This window comes from Phalangium opilio, unplaced genomic scaffold, assembly GCF_054372755.1.
Source record: "Phalangium opilio isolate 3A_F unplaced genomic scaffold, DU_Popi_V2 ptg000204l_1, whole genome shotgun sequence".
Classification (NCBI taxonomy): Eukaryota; Metazoa; Arthropoda; class Arachnida; order Opiliones; family Phalangiidae; genus Phalangium; species Phalangium opilio.
In genome coordinates this window covers 278,573-299,641 of record NW_028324215.1, presented here as the reverse complement: position 1 = coordinate 299,641, position 21,069 = coordinate 278,573, and the positions used below count along the sequence as shown (strand labels likewise).

Sequence of the window (21,069 nt, the reverse complement as noted above, 5' to 3'; positions counted from 1 at the left end):
TTTTTAATTTTAGGCCACCATTTAAACAGATGGCAACAAATCGAACCCGAAAGACCATTCAGCCCGTCTATAGGTTAAAGGAAACCATTGTACTAAATATTTGTGAAATCGGTTGAAACGCGCGGACTTTATTGCAAGGAGAATATTTTCTTACATTTCTGGGCGCCATTTTAAAAGATGGCGACAAATCGAACCCGAAAGACCATTTAGCCCGTCTTAAGGTTAAAGTAAACCAGTGTATTAAATATTTGGGAAATCGCTTGAAACGCGCGTACTTTATTGCAAAGAGAATATTTTTTACATTTCTGGGCGCCATTTTGTAAGATGGCGGTGGATTGGAAAAATCCTTCTTTGTACGCACCTACTACGTATGAGTAACGTTCCTGCAAAGTTTCAGCCTTCTAGGGCAAGCGGTTTGGGCTGGGCGTTGATTATCAGTCAGTCTGTCAGTCAGTCAGTCAGTCAGGACTTTGATTTATATAGATATAGATAAGACAGAGCGCTAAAGTGCAAAGCCTTACCCATTTTATCAACTCATAAATTTAATCTTTTATTTCATAAGTATATTGTTTTTAAAACTTTACTTATGTACTTTTATTGTGACACGATTTAAAACTAATATAAAACCTCTGTTGTACTATGGAAAGTGCCAATGGCATGTTGTATAGCAGAGACAATAAACTGGTATTGAATTGAAATTTACATAATTTTAACTTTAACAATTATTAGCAAAAGTCCATAGGACTTCGTAGAAAAAGTGGGTATCTTGGGAATTTAGGCCACTTATGAGATTAACAGCGCCCCAAAAATTTTCCCTCCAAGCGCGGATAGAAACGTTACGGCAACATGCCCGTCTTTTTCACAGGAACACGAAAGAAATAGTATTCTCGCGCCTTCAAAAATAGTTCCTCAGGATTTGGTGAAAGCCGATGACGTCATTCTAGAAATGCTCTCTCATTGGCTGAATATTTAAATGTCTATCTCCTTCGCCCATGCCGAGGCCTGAGGCCAATTTGAACTTACGCAGTTACGAACTTAAGCTGTTAAAAATTACAGCATCGGTTAAATCAACTTCTATTATTTAATATCTTCAGTATGAATGAAAAAGATAAACTAGAAAAGGATGAATTTTCGGAGCGTTCGATTTTAAATGACTATCAGGATGACTTTTTTGTTACTGATGAATTAAATATTCGCCGAGCAGCCCTAGAAATTATGGATCGGAATGGAACTTTAGATATTTTAATCGGTAAACTGGCCAAAAATACTCATCACTAATTGCAAGTTGTTCAACATCCACCGATTTTGATGTTTAGCCTCCTGTGAAAGATCCTTCTCGGGGTATGGCGCCAAGAAACACCATGATCCTACTCTCGGGGTTTTTTCGACGCTTGTTACGGCTACTTCCGTGGCTACTTTTTCCCGTCCACCACTTGTAATGCGCCCGTCAAGGAAATAAAAATCGACGACGATGGATTTCTTAAACCTATAGGCGAGAATTCGCGTTTCACCTTCATATCTGAAATTATTCCAAAGGAACAATATCTACTTACATTCTTACGGCAACCTTTCTACAAACGACGATGGTTCCTGGTATTTGCAGTTTACAAAATCAAAATCGGGTCTATTTATACCTCCCCGAAAGCACTTGAAATAGATCTCGATCCTCTGTTATCTCAAAAAAATATTGTGAACTTTAAGTAGATTGAATCATCGTATTATATTTATCATATTTATTATATTTATTTCATTTATATTAATTATTGCACGTACAAATAATTATTGTTATCATGTGTTTACAAAATTCGGTACTTAGAAACTTCTTGTTTAAAAACATGCGATGAACATCTTCCATATTTATCAATTTTACGTCATCTATATATATGTATTCCTCTAGTTGATCCAAACCGTATCCAGGCAGTCGTATTGTAGTTGAGATGGGTGTTCAATCACGCAACCGTTGCAGAGTTTTTTCATGATTTCGTCTAGTTGCGTTTCGATATTTTCTTTTACCAGTTGGTAAACTCTCTTCGCCTCGTTTAAATACATGACTATTTGATCGCACTAGTCCAGGAGACGTTTCCAGAGTTGTAAACTAACGTTAAAACGCTTCTTTGTTGGGAAGTACGTTCCGTAACTCTTTCCTGCTCCTCAAATCATTTCCCTGATGTCTAATACTCTACGGTCTCGGTAGGTATACATTTCAATACTTTTGGTGTTTGATCCTTCTAAGAACGTCGAATACGTTGAAGATGTATCACCCTCCAAAAACGCGGTAATTTGGTGTTGCATGTTCCATATTTCCTCAAATTCTAACTCGGTCAGGACAATGCCAGAGGATCCATCGTTTAGCCCGAGCTTCAATCCTAATAAAACATAAATTATAATATGATATTTTTACATGTTTGAAAACATTCCAAGGAACAACATATACTTACATTTTTACGGTGTCTCTTCTACAAATGATGATGGGTCGTGGTATTTTTGGTTTACAAAATATAAATCGGGTCTATTTATACCTCTCCGAAGCACTTGAAATGAGTCAACGGAACCCCCCCCCCCAAAATAGGTCTCAAGTAAAGTCGAATCCCGTTGGCTATAGCCCCTGGCTGATGTTAGAGTATGGCCGCATCCTGCGGTTAATGTTGAAGTATAGCCGCATGCTGCGGTTCAATCGGTACTATTTTACTACTAACAGGCCCCGTATGTCTCCTTGAATATTTACTACAATGCTGATGCGTTTCAAACCCCCTAACACTCTCGCCATAAGTTCATAAGATATGTTGGCCATAAGTTTGTCACTGGTTACTGACTCGTTTGTCAAGACATCATCTAGGTAGGTCATAGATTCTGGGTAAAGGGACGCCTGGTGAGGCGTTGTCAGCCCAAATAGGACTAGATAGAGGTCCTGCAAAATTAACTACCGAGTGTAGTCTGCATTTCTCGCTTCCGTCGTTCTCGAGCATTATAATGTATTGGAAGTGTCATACTTAGCGAACATATCTTATAAACTTTTGTATGGGAAGGATCTATCTTATTTAGAAATGTGAAATAACCGTAATTTTTAAAAACGGTAATTTCCGGGTAAATTGCCGATAAATTACCGGTAATTTACAGATTGAAATCTAAGGAAAACAAAAATTACGGTTTGGTCGGTAATTCTTGGAAATTTATTTTTTCCCTGTACTTACAATCCATTACTTTAAACAACGTTTCATTGCGAGCACTATCTTGACTGCTTTACACGTATTTGCGGCTTTTGCTACCAAGACAGCAGCCGTGGCCTTCCTAATCTGATCTCTAACTATAGATTTATTCAGAAGTCCATTAAATTAGCCTAGAAAGTAACCAAAAGCGGGGTTTGGGACTCCCCTCTCTTGTGTAGCAATACTGAAGAAGGGCGACACCTTCGCCACCTCGCGGTAATTTTTCTCAGATCTCCGGTTTAAGTGCGACTCGTACGCCAAAATTTGCCCTATCGAGAGAGAAAAAACTATTGGCCGAAAACGCCCCCTTCCACTGTAAAACCGAGCTCTCTTTAGCATAGGAGAAGGGATGGGGGTGTGAATTTTGGAACAGTGAAGGTCATTCAGTTCTTTTATGACTCTTCATAAACCTATTGAAAAAAAACTATTTAAAGGGAGGGTGAAGTAGAAATCAAGTGATTTTTTATCGATTCTTCTACTAATTACAAGACCAGTCTGCATAGCAAAACATTCAGGAAATACTTCCGAATGATTTTAAAATTCAAATAAGGTTCAGATTTAAAGGATAATTTTAAATAAGGACGTCCGACCAATCGCGTAACCCCCTGCCTTTATTTAAAATTTGTGAAAATCCGTGAAATTTTCTAAAAAAAAATACTCTAAAACTAGATGTGTGGATGTAGTGGTCTCTCCTTTTTTCTCATATAAAATCCTATAATTCCAGAAATAAAAAAATCATATTTTTCTTATAAGGAATTTAAATTTTTGGCTGGACTCCCTGTTGTTTATTTTTTTTATTTAATTAATATTTAACTTTTTCTTTTCAGATGTTTAAAAGAGGAGGATCAACTTCAAATTGACTCAGTTCGAGCTGAATTTAAAGCTCAAAAGTCTAATTTGGAGTTGAGAATTGAATCCTTACAATATGAACTTAACCAAGCCAAGGAACTTCTTGAGCAAGAACAGGATGAAGCTCAAAAACGTGCTCTTTCTCTTCAAGCTGAATTTGAAGCTCAAAAAACCAGTTTGAAGTCCAATGTTGAGTCTCTCAAAGAAGAAATTGCAAGTCTTAAACAAGATAAGGAACATCTTGAGCAAGAACTCGTTGAAACTCAAAAAACGTGCTCTTTCTCTTCAAGCCGATTTTGAAGCTCAAATGACGAGTTTGAAGTCCAGTTTTCAGTCACTTAAAGAAGACAAGGAACTTATTGAGCAAGAACTAGATGAAACTCAAAAACGTGCTCTTTCTCTTCAAGCCTATTTTGAAGTGGCTCAACAATCGCATCAGAAAGAACTTGAAGATAAAGTGGCTTCCGAAACGGCTCAACTTCGAGCCGAACTCGAAGAGAAAGAACTGAATTTGAAGAATTCGGTTGAAGTTATTCAAAATTTGAAGGATGTTGTCAATCAACTTCAAGAGCAGCTCAACAACGCCACGACAAACTTAGAAAAAGCTCAACATGAATTGGAGGAAGATCAAAATGTTATCAATGAATTCCAAGCAAACTTTGAAACAGAAACTGCTCGACTCAAGGATGAACTCGAAAAGAAGGAGAGGAGTTTGAAGAATTTGGTTGAGGAAGTTCAACATTTGGAGGCTGTTATCAATCGACTTCAAGGTGAGCTTCGCAACGCTGCGGCGCAGTTTGAAGTGGCTCAACAATCCCACCAGCAAAAACTACAAGATAAATTGAATTTGGAAACTGCTCAACTTCGAGCCGAACTCGAAAATAAAGAGTTGAGTTTGAAGGATTCGGTTGAAGATGTTCAACATTTGGAGGACGTTATCAATCAACTTCAAAGTGAACTTAACGACGCTAAAACCAACTTCGAAATTGTTGTACAATCTCATCGAGATCATTTGGAATCGGAAACATCGGAACTCACAACCAAACTCAACGAAAAAGAACACGAATTGAAGGAGTCAATATATATATATATATATTTCTGATAATAGTATTTTTTTTAAACTATGTAGAAAAATCTAAATAAAAATAACAAATTGGATTTTACTTTGAAAATTCAGAGGAACTTAAATGGGACAAGTTCAAAACAAAAATATAGGATTTTATAGGAATTATGGGACTTAAAACTTACAATATTTCCGAGTTTTTCTTCTCAACTGTGGCAGTTGAAGTCTCCAATTTATTCAAAATTTCCAGGAACTTGTTTTTCAAATCAGTCATTAATTTTTCCATATTTTCCAAACCTGGAAAATTCAATTAAAATTAAAATAAATTAAATTAAATCAAATTAAAAACGTAGCAATATTTAGAGAGTAGAGATGAAGACCCTTACTCTTAGATTTCTCACTATTTTCCTTAATTAAAACCTCAACTTCTTTACTTAATTTCTCATTTTCAGATTTCAATTCTCCGTTACTTTTCTCTTTAGAAGCAATTTCCTTCAAATAACTCTCTTCAGCTTGCTTTTTCTCTCTAAAAACTTTATCCAATTGATTCTCGCTCGTTTGTCTCCCTTTAGAAGGAGTTCCTATTTTCTCCGGAAACGGGCTTCATTGCTTGAAGAAGTTTGGGACTCCAGTTTGGCCTTTTCAGCCTTTCGACTTCTTACTTCAAATTGAAGTTGATCAACTTGCTTCAAACTCAGTTGTTTTTGTTCTAGTTCGTCTTGAAAGTGAGCGGTTTCGGATTCATATTTATTTCGAAGGTTCTTGACGACGGCTTCACGTTTGTTTGATTCTTGTTGAACTGCTTCCAATTTATTTGCACGACTGCTAAGTTCAACTTCAAGTTGATTCACTTGTTCTTCCAATAACCGAGCTCTTTCCATTGACTCCTTCAATTCGTGTTCTTTTTCGTTGAGTTTGGTTGTGAGTTCCGATGTTTCCGATTCCAAATGATCTCGATGAGATTGTACAACAATTTCGAAGTTGGTTTTAGCGTCGTTAAGTTCACTTTGAAGTTGATTGATAACGTCCTCCAAATGTTGAACATCTTCAACCGAATCCTTCAAACTCAACTCTTTATTTTCGAGTTCGGCTCGAAGTTGAGCAGTTTCCAAATTCAATTTATCTTGTAGTTCTTGCTGATGAGATTGTTGAGCCACTTCAAACTGCGCCGCAGCGTTGCGAAGCTCACCTTGAAGTTGATTGATAACAGCCTCCAAATGTTGAACGTCCTCAACCAAATTCTTCAAACTCCTCTCCTTCTTTTCGAGTTCATCCTTGAGTCGAGCAGTTTCTGTTTCAAAGTTTGCTTGGAATTCATTGATAACATTTTGATCTGCCTCCAATTCGTGTTGAGCTTTTTCTAAGTTTGTCGTGGCGTTGTTGAGCTGCTCTTGAAGTTGACAACATCCTCCAAATTTTGTATAACTTCAACCGAATTCTTCAAATTCAGTTCTTTCTATTCGAGTTCGGCTCGAAGTTGAGCCGTTTCGGAAGCCACTTTATCTTCAAGTTCTTTCTGATGCGATTGTTGAGCCACTTCAAAATCGGCTTGAAGAGAAAGAGCACGTTTTTGAGTTTCATCTAGTTCTTGCTCAATAAGTTCCTTGTCTTCTTTAAGTGACTGAAAACTGGACTTCAAACTCGTCATTTGAGCTTCAAAATCGGCTTGAAGAGAAAGATCACGTTTTTGAGTTTCATAGCGTTCTCGCTCAAGAAGTTCCTTATCTTGTTTAAGACTTGCAATTTCTTCTTTGAGAGACTCAAAATTGGACTTCAAACTGGTTTTTTGAGCTTCAAATTCAGCTTGAAGAGAAAGAGCACGTTTTTGAGCTTCATCCTGTTCTTGCTCAAGAAGTTCCTTGGCTTGGTTAAGTTCATCTTGTAAGGATTGAATTCTCAACTCCAAATTAGACTTTTGAGCTTTAAATTCAGCTCGAACTGAGTCAATTTGAAGTTGATTCTCCTCTTTTAAACATCTGAAAAGAAAAAGTTAAATATTAATTAAATAAAAAAAATAAACAACAGGGAGTCCAGCCAAAAATTTAAATTCCTTATAAGAAAAATATATTTTTTTTATTTCAGGAATTATAGGATTTTATATGAGAAAAAAGGAGGAGAGACCACTACATCCACACATCTAGTTTTAGAGTATTTTTTTTAAGAAAATTTCACGGATTTTCACAAATTTTAAATGTAAAAAAATTAATTTGTTAGCTTACCCTCCATCTGAATATGGTTCAGGATATGGTGGTTCACTTTCCCTACGTGGTCTCTTAGGTGGTGTTCCACCGGGCATTGCACCAGGTGGGGGATGTCCCATAGGTCCACCTCTCATTGGTCCTCCGCGACCACTGGTATCTTTTAACAGTACAAACCAAGAAAAATCAGATTCAATCGTTTCCAACCTTCAAGCTTTGCTCCCTTTTGAAACATACTAAAATAGTTACCTCCTCGACCTCTTGGTTCACCTCTTCCAGGGCCTCCTGGACCACCTCGACCCAGTCCACGGCCTCCAGGAAAACCCCTTGGACCTCCTGGTGAACCTTTGCCTCTTAAAGCGCCTCTAGGAATGGCTCTAGGAATGCCACTCATGCGTCTAACTGGTCCCGCACCACCTGGTGGTCTGGTATCCAAGATTTGCTAAGAAAAAAAACAAAAACAAAAAAACCACGCTATAAAACAATTGCGCCTGAATTTATGCAACGAAATGACTCATTAAATAGCCAAGGCTTAAGTTTATAACAAAGGAACAACGGTTTACTGACGAAAAGAACGAAAATAAACTCGGTTAAACATATTAAATACACTTACATTTTAATTAAAGACGATTCCGTAAGTGCTTTACGTAACTACTCTCTTAATTATTTCTAGATTTATAATAGTTTTTCATCTAAAACTTGCATTATTTCGCGAGATCAATGCAACGCGGTACAAACACACAAACCGGGCGCAAAATGGCTACCCAATGACGATCCCGACGCCGACAGAGAGAATGACGCCTGATGACGCCGACTCCAAAACGCCAAAACTACACCTAGCGGCCGTATTCTGCTGCGGCCGTATTCTTCAGAAAAGTTAAGCTCCTCCTTCTGCCCTTGGCTCGCTGGTTGGACAGTCAACCATTGCCCTTGGCCTTTTAATTGGCTACGTCTAACGATGACGTTACATGCCTTGGCTCAGTGATTGGAGGTTCAACCGACAAAAATAAGCCATTGAATTCAGTTCAGTCTGAGTTTCAAGTTGAACCAAATTTCGGTGTAAGGTCATTGTACACTGTAAAGGTCAGTGCTGCAACCTTTCACCCGAAACGTTTAAGCTATTAACGCCACCTATCATATGAACTGAATTGTAATTTCGTGCCGTCTGCTCTTTTTTATTTTTAAATGGAGTGTCACAATTGTCACCCTCCGGGTAGAAATAGGCGGAAGCCTATTCCTACCCTAGGTGAAAATAGCGTAGAGGCTATATCCACCCTACCACGTGACTAAGGATTGAGTTAAGGGCTGCGGTAGGGTGAAAATAGCGTGGCTGCTATTATCACCGCCCGGTGAAGTCTACCCCGGGTGAACATAGCGTCAAGGCTATATGCACCCTACCTCGTGACTAACAATTTAAGTAAGGACCGCGAGAGGGTGAAACTAGCTTGGGCGCTATTTTCACCGCCCGGTGAAGTGAAATGTCTACCTCGGGTAAACATAGCGTAGATTTTATTTCCACCCTACCACGTGACTAAGAATTTAGCTAAGGACCGCGGGAGGGTGAAAATAGCTTGGGCGCGATTTTCACCGCCCGGTGAAGTGAAAAGTCTACCTCGGGTAAACATAGCGTAGATTTTATTTCCACCCTACCACGTGACTAAGAATTTAGCTAAGGACCGCGGGAGGGTGAAAATAGCTTGGTCGCTATTTTCACCGACCGGTGAAGTGAAAAGTCTACCTCGGGTAAACATAGCGTAGACTTTATTTCTACCCTACCATGGGACTAAGAAATTGAGATTCCGCAAATCTTAAAAACGTTAACCCTTGTTTTATATATTTTATAATTTTCAATAAGTTAGCCATACGTTTAAAGATTGCGCACTATAAATATGGAAATCATTACGATAAGTTCACAAATAGCTAGTAAACCTAAAACATCTTACCAAAAGCTAACTTTCGACACCAGAGGTTAACTTTAGACCATGTTAGTATTATTTTGGACACTCAATGTCATTTTGGTTAAAACTTACTTTTATATTTAAACAATTGAAACTGTTCATGTTGGGAGAACTTTTGAATGCATAAAAAGATCGATATATAGACATTTAATTTATTGGATGTTTCACCTTTCTGGTTGGCAGTTGAAAACACTTCTATGATGCTGATAGGCGTGTTAGCTATCAACGTCATATCATTCTGTCTCTTTGCTCATTGTTAACTACATACCAGAGTCCAGTGGGAGGGATACACAAATAGGTCAGAAAATCTCTGCGTCAGGGCTGTTTAAAACACTCAGGGCTCCCAGCGCTTACTGCACAAAAAGTAATGGGTATTATAGGTCTGAAACGCCAAAATTATAGGATATTTATAGGTCCAAAAATGATCAATTTATAGGTTCAAACATATGTTATGTAAATTTTATAATTTAAAATTACGAATTATTAGAGTTTTACAGGATGTATATTATACAGGGTGGTTTTGAAAGGACCTTTCAAAAACACCCTGTATATTCGAGAGTAGACTTGAACTTTTAAACATATTTATAAAAATATGATCAATATTTAATCTACTGTGGACGAGTAGTTAATAGTGTTAAATTATTTACCATGCAATTTTTATAGTTAACTACCTTACTGTTTTTAATTATGTTAAATGTCAGGTACTTTTGAATTTGGACTAGTTCAGGGTTACCAGGAAATTTTAAGATTCAAATTCCCTGACATTTATTATGATTTTCCCTGACATGTTTAGGCCTAATTGTCATTATAGAGCTTTCAGATGGGATAGTAGTACGTCACACCTTCCCAAGTCTTGCCGCTGTTCTGGTAGCCATATTGGTTGGCCTCAGCTTCATTCCTGCTTTAAACCCACCAATATGGCAGCGTAAATTATGTCACGAGACTAAGCTCCTCCTCCAACTGAAAGCTTTCTATTCTAAATAACTAAACAATTGCGTTTAAATCGCCCTTTTGAATATTTAACTTAAAACATTGAGGATAGACGCCGCGATAGATTAATCGGAATGTGCAATTATATTCGGTAATAACTTAGTGAAAGGACAATATTAATTTTATTAGATATGATAAATAAGAAAGTACAAAATAGATTATAATAATAATAATAATAAATAATAATAAAAGGCTTTTTATTGGAGCAATCATTAAGATTAGATCTTATTTACAATGATGTCCAGTCCGTTTTAAATTAAAGTAAATAAAATTCTATTATGGTAGATAAAATTCAAGTATAGTTAATATTGATATATTTTTGAACTTCTAGTTTGTATTTCTGGAGGGTTTTTTGGGTTTTGAGTTGATGGGGTTGATTGTTCCAGAGCTTGATGCCTCGAAATTTAACGATTTTGTCTCTGAAGTTGGAGTCCAAAGCTTCATTTGTAAAATTGGTAGTGCTTCCTCTTGTTCTTTCTATATTGTTTTTCTCAGTGAACCAATCAAGAGTTGTATCGGGGGACAGTCTATATTTTATTTTGTACATGAACGTCAGTAAGTCAAGATGGTAGTTGTATAACGGGGAGGCAATATTGGCCGTTCGTTTCGCGTCTGTGGCCGAAGAGTATTTGCTTGTTTTGCTTATAAATTTTGCGCACTTAGTGGAGAGGGAGTCCAGTCTTGCCATGTTGGTTTTATTAGTATTCTGGTAGAAGACGTTGCCAAACTGAGGCTGTATACAGGCGTTGAACACAATCCGTGTAGTATTTATGTCGAGGAATTGTTGTAGAGGTCTTAAAGTCCAGAGACGCGTATTGACTTTTTTCGTCACATAGTCTACGTGGTTGGTCCAGGTTAGTCGCTCATCTATCCACAATCCCAAGTATTTGTACACTGTGGTTCTTTTGATTGTACCATTGTATAGATTTATTTCTCTTTCTGGGTTTTTCACTTTTTCTTGAGTAAGATTAAAATTGAGACGAGTTAATTATTCATGCCGCGTTTTCTTAATGTTATTAAAAAATATACTACCACACCCTTAATATTTTATTTTATCAATTCTACAATATGAATATCTTGATGAGGTTTTCCGCTTACTCTTCATAACCAAGGAACAATAGATCCTTCCAAAAAGTTTGACTGCCTTGTGCATCTTGTTGTTTTAGTTCTTCGCGCATGCGCACTCGGAGCTAAAAAATGTCATATCTAGGTTGTGAACTAGGCTATGCGGGGAAACTACCTCCTGTTTGTAGGAAGAACTGAACTGACTCAGACTAAGAACATTTTTTCAAAACTTTTTGGAAGGGGCTATTTCATAAATCCTGTTGAAAGCTGTTAAGAATTTAATATATACAATTATAAATAATCAAGCCAAACTCTGCTGAAATTAATAGTAGTTTAGTAGTCAAGTTCCAAAAACTTAAATTTAGGTAGTTCCCATCATAAAAATATTTACCAAATTTATAGTATCCAGTTCCATTCACTATTTGTGAAATTTATCAGAGATATTTGCAGTACTACAAACTAGTTTACATAACTATAGAATAGTAAAAATTATTAAAGCTGCATGCAACAGGTTTGAACTTTTTTTAAAAAAATTCCTGGGTTTTTTAAAATTGTTCCGCTTAGTAGAAGCAAAAAAAGATATTTTCTTCTGGTAGTAGGCAACATACAAATAAATAGTAGAACTAAATTGTGTTTTTAGCCACTTGTTCATAACTAATGATCAAGTGTTTCCACTCTCGCCACGGGGAGGCCACACTTTCGAGAGCAAACCCAGATTGATACCAAAAAGTCAAAATGTTATACTTTTTCCTTCTGATATCAATATTCTTAATGAAAAAATCTTTAGCATATACTATCCCTAGAACCAGCCACTTCATCCTGAGAGATTAAGTTCCCAGTTCTACAGATAGTTACTAAAGCACTTTTTGTTTAATTAAGATGCTGGTAAAATAATTTTTTCGTGTATCCATTAAATGGATACAAGAAATAATTATTTTTATTCACTGTTTATATTATGACTATGAATTATATTATGATCGTGACTATGAATTATATTATGATCGTGACTATGAATTATATTATGATCGTGACTATGAATTATATTATGATCGTGACTATGAATTATATTATGATCGTGACTATGAATTATATTATGATCGTGACTATGAATTATATTATGATCGTGACTATGAATTATATTATGATCGTGACTATGAATTATATTATGATCGTGACTATGAATTATATTATGATCGTGACTATAAATTATATTAGATTGTGACTATAAATTATATTATGATTGTAACTACAAATTATATTAGAGTGTGACTATAAATTATATTAGAGTGTGACTATAAATTATATTAGAGTGTGACTATAAATTATATTAGAGTGTGATTATAAATTATATTAGAGAGTGACTATAAATTATATTAGAGTGTGACTATAAATTATATTAGAGTGTGACTATAAATTATATTAGAGTGTGACTATAAATTATATTAGAGTGTGACTATAAATTAATATACTATAATATTTTGTTACTTCAAATAACCTTTCTGCTTACACCTCAAACTACAAAAAAATCTGGGGAACCTTTTTCAAAATACTTTTCATCAACGTTTTTGCAATTTTGATGATACCAATTTTTAAAATCCATGCATAAAATCATGTTCTTTAAGGAATTTTTAAAACAGGGATGAGTTACCTTTTCACAATAAGCTGAAGTTTGCCTACACTCATCAGTACAATACAGCTCAATTACTTCAGTTTTTCTAATTACAACATCTTTCACTTTTACGGGCCTTTCAAACACTGTTTCAGGGAATTCTAGAATTTTTTGCTGTTCCAAACATGATTTTATGTGTTTTCTTAATTCAGTTTTGTTAAATCTAATCGAGCTGGGATCTAAATCTGCTGCCAAAACATACGCATACCCAAGTGATAAAGGACCACAACTATGACAATCGGACTGGTTTTGTACGCTAACAAATTCTACCTTTAACTTTTTCCCTTTAAATTAAAAGTTAATTAAATTTTTCAGCCGGACGTTCGGGTTTAGCGTTAAAAAACTCAATTTCCAGCCGGACGTTCGGGTTTAGCGTTAAAAAACTCAATTTCCATCGGAGGTGGAGTTATAGATCGAGATTATACTGGGAACGTTGGGGATATCTTATTTAATCATTCAAACGAGATGTTTATCGTTGAGAAGGGAGATCGTATTGCTCAACTCATTTGTGAATTTATTGCGCACCCTGTTTTGTTAGTATGTGAGGTAAAACTACACGTTTTGAAAACAACTTTATATTGGAGTATAACCTTATTTTCTCCCCTCAAGTCTCTTGAAATGACTGCCAGAGGGATGAACGGTTTCGGCTCAACTTGAAAATAACGAATTTAAATTCATACGAGAATCTAATAAAACTTTATGAACCACTTAATATTAACTATCCACAAAACTTGTAATGTGTTAAATAAAGACAAAAATATTTTCATCAAATTTGTTTATTTTGGAATATGAATTACAAATTTGTTTTTACTTTAAAACTAAAGATAAATGTTCGTGGTAAAAGCAGTCCGGGGTTTTAATATCATTCATTTGTCGCATCACCCAATGTAAGTAATTATCCACGTGCAATTTCGACTTTTCCTCCAGTAGTTGTGGTGGGCTGGGCATTTTGAGGGTTTCAGCTACGGTTGCATTAAGTCCATGACCCAAACGACTGAATATTTCTCCATCTCCGATATTTTCAAGAATGATGGTACTTGCGGGGTAAATAATTTTTCCAATTATTTCTTTCTGGTCTCCGTACTCAAAATCTCTCGTCCGAATCATCTTCTCATCAAATGGAGGTCTTTGTTTCTTTATTTGAGCAGTTTTTCCTTTCTCACTCGATCCGTGTTCAAAGTAAATGGTAAACATACATGGCATTTGAAGACAATAGATTACCATGTACTGGAATTCATTTCTCCCCTCAAAATGTGTGTATGTAACGATGTAGTGCATTTTTTCCGAATGAATTCGAAGCGATAGAGTAGATGGTTCTTATAACAAAATCTAGTAATCAACGACGCTTTACGTTATTTTTTTTAAAACATTTAAAACTTTTTAGTATTTTATAAACGTAATAACAAACAAGAATATCGTTTAAAACAGGATATGTTGTATAGGATTTAATAATCCGTTTCAGACTCCACCCTTTGTGCATTTTATGAATGAAATCAATTGAGTATAGTCCGCATGTTGAAGATCTAAAGTCTTGAATTTGTTTATTTTGTATTTGAAACTGACGCGCTAGATGATGTATTTTCAAATTGTACGATTCGGGTCTTAACCCAAAACTATCGAAAAAAATCGCTTTTCCCCCTTTTTTATTAGCTTTGACACCCAAGCTAATCCAATGTTGTCCAGGCTGATCACTCGTTTGATTGTTAAAAACTATATAGTAATCACCTTTCCTTTTTTTAGCGATGAAATTGGAAGGGAAAACCCCGTAAAATTTTCTACCGCAAATTTTGGAAAGAATAGATTCTAACTGTAGGGTATCCATTTTCTTTCCTCGGTTATGAGGGGTTGTCTAATTATACGTAATACCTCTGTCTCTGGATATTTTCAATGTTGATTCGAATTCGGAAAATAAAATGACGGTTATATTGTCAGTTAAAGCCGCTTTAAATTTTAAAAGTAACTGTAAAGATCCCGTCTTAATCGGCTCTAAATGTTCTAAACCCCCTAGTTCATCGGCGGTTAGAGGGATGACGAAAAATGAATTTCCACTAACGTATTCGTCATATGTTATATTCGATCCGGAAATAATATTATAATTATTAGATCCCGTGAATAAGCTGAGATATTCTCTATGATATCTTTTCTCGGCGAAGTTCGGGGTAAATGCGGGGGAAGGCTACCGACGAGTATCTATTATACACTTTAAGTGAGTGAGACCGAAATGTTCGAATGTGTAAGGCGATGTGTGTATATTACCATTAAAACTAGTGGACTTACACATTGCGACAATTAATCTGTTGGGTAGGGTACCATTAACACCATGTCTCTGTACGCTTCGATAGTCCCCTGAGGTAGAGTGAAAAATTTGACCTCACTGCGGTTTAGGTTATAGACAGCCGGTCTATGTTCTAACGTTAACATGTGCCCGAGAACCAAATCAGGGTTTAATTTCCATTTTTTAACATATAGACTACTATCTACAATTTCGATTTTATATTGATCGTTATTGGTCGAGGGTGTCATTAAAACAAACTCATCGGGGTTTCGATTAAATTTTAATCGAAGCGAAACCCCATTTAATAGGGCTTTATTCATACTGAACAGTTCATGATAAATTGGACCGAAGACAGTTACAATTTTCGACTGAGATATAGTTTGCATTCTCCATTTTAAACCGTTTGAGGTGGTAGAGTTAAAATGGTTATCAATATCTAAACCTTCATTTTCATGCGTATATAATCTAGTCGACATTTGAGTTCGTTTGGTTTCTCTATTGAAATTGAGATGATCTGTTATATACCCTTTATAACTATACGTCGGTAGACCGCTACTCAAACTGACCTCATTCAAGGCTACATCTAAATTAGAAAATAAAGCGGATAGACAATTGTTAACAGTGACCACTTTAGCATCGTAAAGGTGCATTCGCAAAGGCGCTGAAACCACTCAAAAAGCGTAAAGCTGAAGCTGAAGCTGAAAAAAACTGAGCGCTTTTTTTTCCGAAAAAAAGCTTCATCTTCAAAAACCAGTTTAAGCTTCGCGCTGTACCTTTCGCAAAGCAGCAGCTTTTATTAACAGCGGCTAGGGATTCATCACAAATAAATATAGAAATAAAATGACGTCAGTGAATCGGAACTTGTTGCTGTTATTATTATTAAAAAAGAAATTATTACTTTTGAAACGAAAAAGAAGAACCCAAAACCATTTGCGGAAAAAGCCCCGGTGGTGGGTTCATCCCATCTGGAAAAACAGAAAAACTAAAGGAGATTATCAAATGTTAAGCCTTGGCTGTTAATGAGGAAAAATAGATGAGTGGCTAAATGTGCGCATGTTTTGGTTATTATCAAGGTATATCAACTGAGTAAATTTCCCCCCAACTCAATTGGATATGTTTTAACCTGATATTATTGCTACTTTTCCAAATTATTCTAATTAGGTTGTTTATTGTAACCTCTTTCCACAATATTGTTATTTTATCTCATTTCTATCCTATTTGCTATTTCTTCTCTCAAATATTTTTCGCTTTTTTTCATCGTTTTCTTGTTTAATTAATTATTTCACAGAAAACATTTTCAAGATAACGAGACACCGTTTTAAAATACCCGCGTAAATAATTTCAAAACCGTGACCCCAGCGCCCCCTTTTTTGATTGGCTCTTGGCATCACGTGGTACGGCGCTGGAGCTGAAAGATCAACCTCGGTTTGATCTTGGCTGAAACTTAAAATCAGCCTGCTTTCAGCGTCTGCTTTGCGCTTCAGCTTTAAAAAACCTGTTTTTGCCTCTTTGCGAAAGAGTCCGCTGAAACTGATTTTTTCATTCAGCTTTCAGTTTCGACTTTCATCTTCAGCTTTCAGCGCCTTTGCGAATCCACCTTTAGGAAGGTTATCGCCGTCGGCTTTAACTACCTTAAAGCTTACTGATAATAAAGTATCATCTAATTTTAGATAATTATCGGCTGAACCATGATCGAAGAGTTCTAACGGAACTCCGGCGGTAAATGAATTACTCAATGGTTTTATTAAAACGCATTCACTCGCGTCCAAACAATTATTTGTAGCCGGTTCGGAAAAAAAATCGAGCGAGCTCATTAGTAACGTGGTATTATTGGCCATTTTTGTTTTTTAATCCAAGTAGTCTGGAAGACGTCTGGTTCTTTTTCTCTTAGGATTAGATGTGGTGCTACGACGTTTTTTTTCTTTTATATACGCCCTTCCCGGATTGAAGATTATTTATAACATTCATCCCTGATTCTTTCAATCGTTTAACAGCGGCTTCTTTGAAGTTAGCGCCTTCGGCCAAATCCCCTAACACATTCGAAGTAGCACGTAGCGCCTCATTTTTTAAAACTCGACCAATAGGTTTGTATATGGGTTTTAAAAATTAAAATAGTGATCGAAAAACCGAACCAAACGAACCACCGTGTTGATAATACGGTACGGAACTAAAATATGGCAAATCCCCTCCAGTCTGGTTATTATTATTATGGTATCGTGAAAAGTATATTATATAAGGATTGTCGCTAGAATCCATTACGATTTTTATGTACCGAACACACTATGAGTCATTCATGAATTAAATAAGTTTATGGAAAGACAAGCCTTTTTATATTCAAGAGGAAGGTTTTTTTCTTATGTGGAGTTTGAGAATGGTTTTGCCCTTTAAGAATTTTAGAAAGTCACCGTAACTAGTTCTAATATTGATTTCTATAGCTTCGAAAGAATTACATTTTAAGGGATAATAATCGGGGAAATCATAACTTTTCACTAAAACCTCCTCTCTTTCGAGATTTCGCGGGATGGGGACGGTCCGTAAAATTGGAGCCATTGTTGAAGCGTACAGGCTTTCTTCGACTAGAGATGAGTAAATTAGGAAATTTTGAATACCGGATCGTACATCGTGTACATGGTTTGATCGAATTAGACCTTCGAGTTTCACGTTAATCTGATCCGAACTGAAACCTAAAATGTGCGCCAAATTAGGGTGTGATTCGGGGAATTTTATAGAGACGGGTTCGCTAGTAGCTATCCGTGTTTTCCCATCATATGATTTAGATATTGTTACTTTATTTCTAAATTCACGGGGAATTACCTGGATCATGGAGTTATAAATCTCTTCTTTACTAACATAGTAGCCGGGTGTGACATTGAGTTCGAAAGATTCGTCTATGTGGGAAATTTTCTGCGTTTCGCAAATTAATGACGTTACAGAGTCTATAATTACCCCCGGTTCCATGTCCTCAACATGCGGTAATTCATCAGACCTAACTATCCCCCGAAATACGACCCAACCCTCATTATCCTCTTTACTCTTAAACCGTAATAATTTAGCCAATTCGGGACTAAATTTAACCAAAACCCCATTTGAAACTTCAATTGCAGCGTACATTTTCATTATAGTTTTAATCTCTTTAGAATTCGAATCTGTAGTAAATCTTTTACTTTCAAAACGTCTGAAATTGAATCGTCCATCGGAATTACTGTAGCCGAGATTGTGAAGCCATTCCTCCAAAAGTCTGTATAATTCATACCCCCCCCCCCCGCGGACCGTTTACCTTTCCCAGATTTTTCCCAGTCCATGACGTGTGTTGAGGAATTTTCAATAACTTTTTCAGATGAAACTAAGTGAAAATGGGTACAGTCATCCGGGACATTTTCATATTGCAAAGGCATTATCAACTCTTTCAACCCACATTCGTAGTTCCCGTGTAAATGTATTTCTTTTGGTAATAAAATCTTAAACTTACTGCTAGAATTGTCATTGAAAACATCCAAAGACGCGGTTGATATACAATGAATATAAAACGCGTCCATTATGATGAGAGTCTTATCATCTTATGATCAGAATAAATAAAAAGAGTCGTCATATATATATATAATGTTAAATATGTTTATTGATATAAAACAGACACACCAACATTACTCCAGAAGAGAAATCATGGTTAAAAATTAATATTGGTATACACAGACAAAACAGATTATTTCTGAAAATAGTAAACTTAAATTTAAAAAAGCTATTAATCAGATGGAAATTCCCAAAAACAAAGTACACAACGTAATTAAAAATATAAAATGAAATTTAATATTTCATTTCAGTTTCATAACTAGTAAAGAAACGGGAAGAAATTTTAACTTGTTTAACTTGTTTATTTTTTTGATTCGAAAGATCGGTTTTAAAGTCTTCTAACGTTAACAAACTATTAACTACATCGGTGGTTTCTTGAGCGTTTCCGGGAGCGCGTCTTAAAACTCTTTGGTAAAAGTTAATATAATTTAATACTTCGCTCATCTGTAAATTTTGGACGGCCTGATCATAGAACGAAGAAACCCTATCACTCCAATCTAGGGTAACACACTGATGGCCCAGTTGGTTTTCGTATGAGTTTTGAAAACCAACACACGAAGTCTCCGCTATTTTATTTATTTCCCTTATGAGAAGATACGCCAACGTTTGTTGGGCTTCAAAGTCCTCCGTCAATTTAGGTGGGAAAAATATGAAATGTATAGTTGGAATTAAATATTTTAAATAATTCCATTCGTCAGGGGTCATCATTATCCCGGTCATACTACACGATTTTTTTTCTGACGTGTTATAGCGACATTATGTTCAACACCCGCGTTTAAAACAGTTAACCACGCTCTATCGTTATTATGGTCCGACAGTGGGTAAATTAATTGAGCGGGTGTCAAAAGTAAATTGTTATGACCTCTAAATGATTTAGAAAGTCTGATATTTTCTTTCGCTTCATTAAATTTCGCGATATGTGTGTCGGTCAAAACTACACCATCATGTGTTGGTAACCATCTTCCGATTTCGGACGAATAACGGAAAGAGCGTATGTTTAAGAACATATTTCCATTGTTGTTTTGTCTGGAAATAGTAGCGTATTTGACCAAAGTTCCATCTTTCTTTCTATATGTTGATCCTAATGGCGCTTTAAACAATATGTCAAAGCCACTTTTATTGTCATGAAACACGGGATCGGCTACGTCCATGTTGTAAAAATCGGGGCTGTAAATGGACGTCAAATCATTAACACTATAAAAAGCTATATTAATATAACAGATTACTCGGTAAAATGAAAAAACATCCAATTACCAAATTAGAGAGTCTTGAGCCATTTTTAGCGTTGTTCGCGCGTTGGATAATTGAAGAAGACTGAAAGCTTCCAACTGCAACCTTTCCTCTTATGTGATTTTAGTTTCGATTTACTGGACTCTCAAACCTTTTTTTTTTTTTTAAAAAAAAATCAGACCCAACTTCGAATTCGTGGTGAAAATAAGCTGCTTAAATCTTACAACATTGTATAAGATCCAGGCTGTAATTGGAAGCAAATCATTAACACTATATAAAGCTATATAAATATAACAGAATATTCGGTAAAATGAAAAACATCCAATTACCAAAATAGTGATTCTTGAGCCATTTTTAGCGTTGTTCACGCGTTGACTAATTGAAGAAGAATGAAAGCTTCTAACCTCAACCTTTCCTCTTATGTGATTTTAGTTCCGATTTCCTGGACTCTCAAACTTTTTTTTTAAAATCGGACCCAATTTCGAATTCATGACGGAAATAAGATGAAATAAGATGACATTGTATAAGAAATAGTTTATTCTATTTTCACGTTCAATATAATATATTACGGATATATTGTCGAAACGAACTTTTTTCATTTTAATAAACGTCAAAACTACATGCGAGGACGTGTTTTCGGATTAATCGTTGTGGGTGAATTAATAATGGATAGTTATTTCTTTGGTTTTTAATGTCTATCAGATATTTTATGAAGACAAGTCCTACATGATCTACCATAGAAACTAAATATCCTATCTGACCCACATACGAAACTAGTTCGAGGTGGGATTAGCTAGCGATAAAAACGTTAAAATACATGAATAAGGATTATAAGTTTCGGATTAAGCGTTGCGGGTGAATTAATAGTGGATAGTCATTTCTTCGGTTTTTAATGTATATCGGATATTTTACGGAAATAAGTCCTACGTGATTTATCGTAGAAAACATGAGTTTATGGTATTTGTAAATATCCTATTTGACCACGTATGAAACTAGTTA

The 21,069-nt window shown here is 35.8% G+C and overlaps 1 protein-coding gene across 1 annotated transcript; it reads right to left on the bottom strand.

Moving 5' to 3' along the window:
- Nucleotides 1-19,556: 19,556 nt before the first annotated feature.
- On the bottom strand, nucleotides 19,557-20,140 carry LOC149621427 (uncharacterized). Its single transcript, XM_089853704.1, has 2 exons — nucleotides 20,095-20,140; nucleotides 19,557-20,007 (listed from the first exon to the last, which is right to left on the bottom strand). The coding sequence occupies exons 1-2, from the start codon at nucleotides 20,115-20,117 to the stop codon at nucleotides 19,557-19,559; spliced, it is 474 nt and encodes a 157-aa protein (XP_089709830.1). The 5' UTR covers nucleotides 20,118-20,140.
- Between the last annotated feature and the right edge of the window lie 929 nt (nucleotides 20,141-21,069).

Bases quoted from the DNA above. Each gene is read 5' to 3' on its own strand.
- LOC149621427 (XM_089853704.1), bottom strand. From the start codon at position 20,117: ATGGCTCAAGACTCTCTAATTTG. The intron at 20,008-20,094 runs GTAATTGGATGT...GTCCATTTACAG, and splicing joins GCTCAAGACTCTCTAATTTG to CCCCGATTTTTACAACATGG.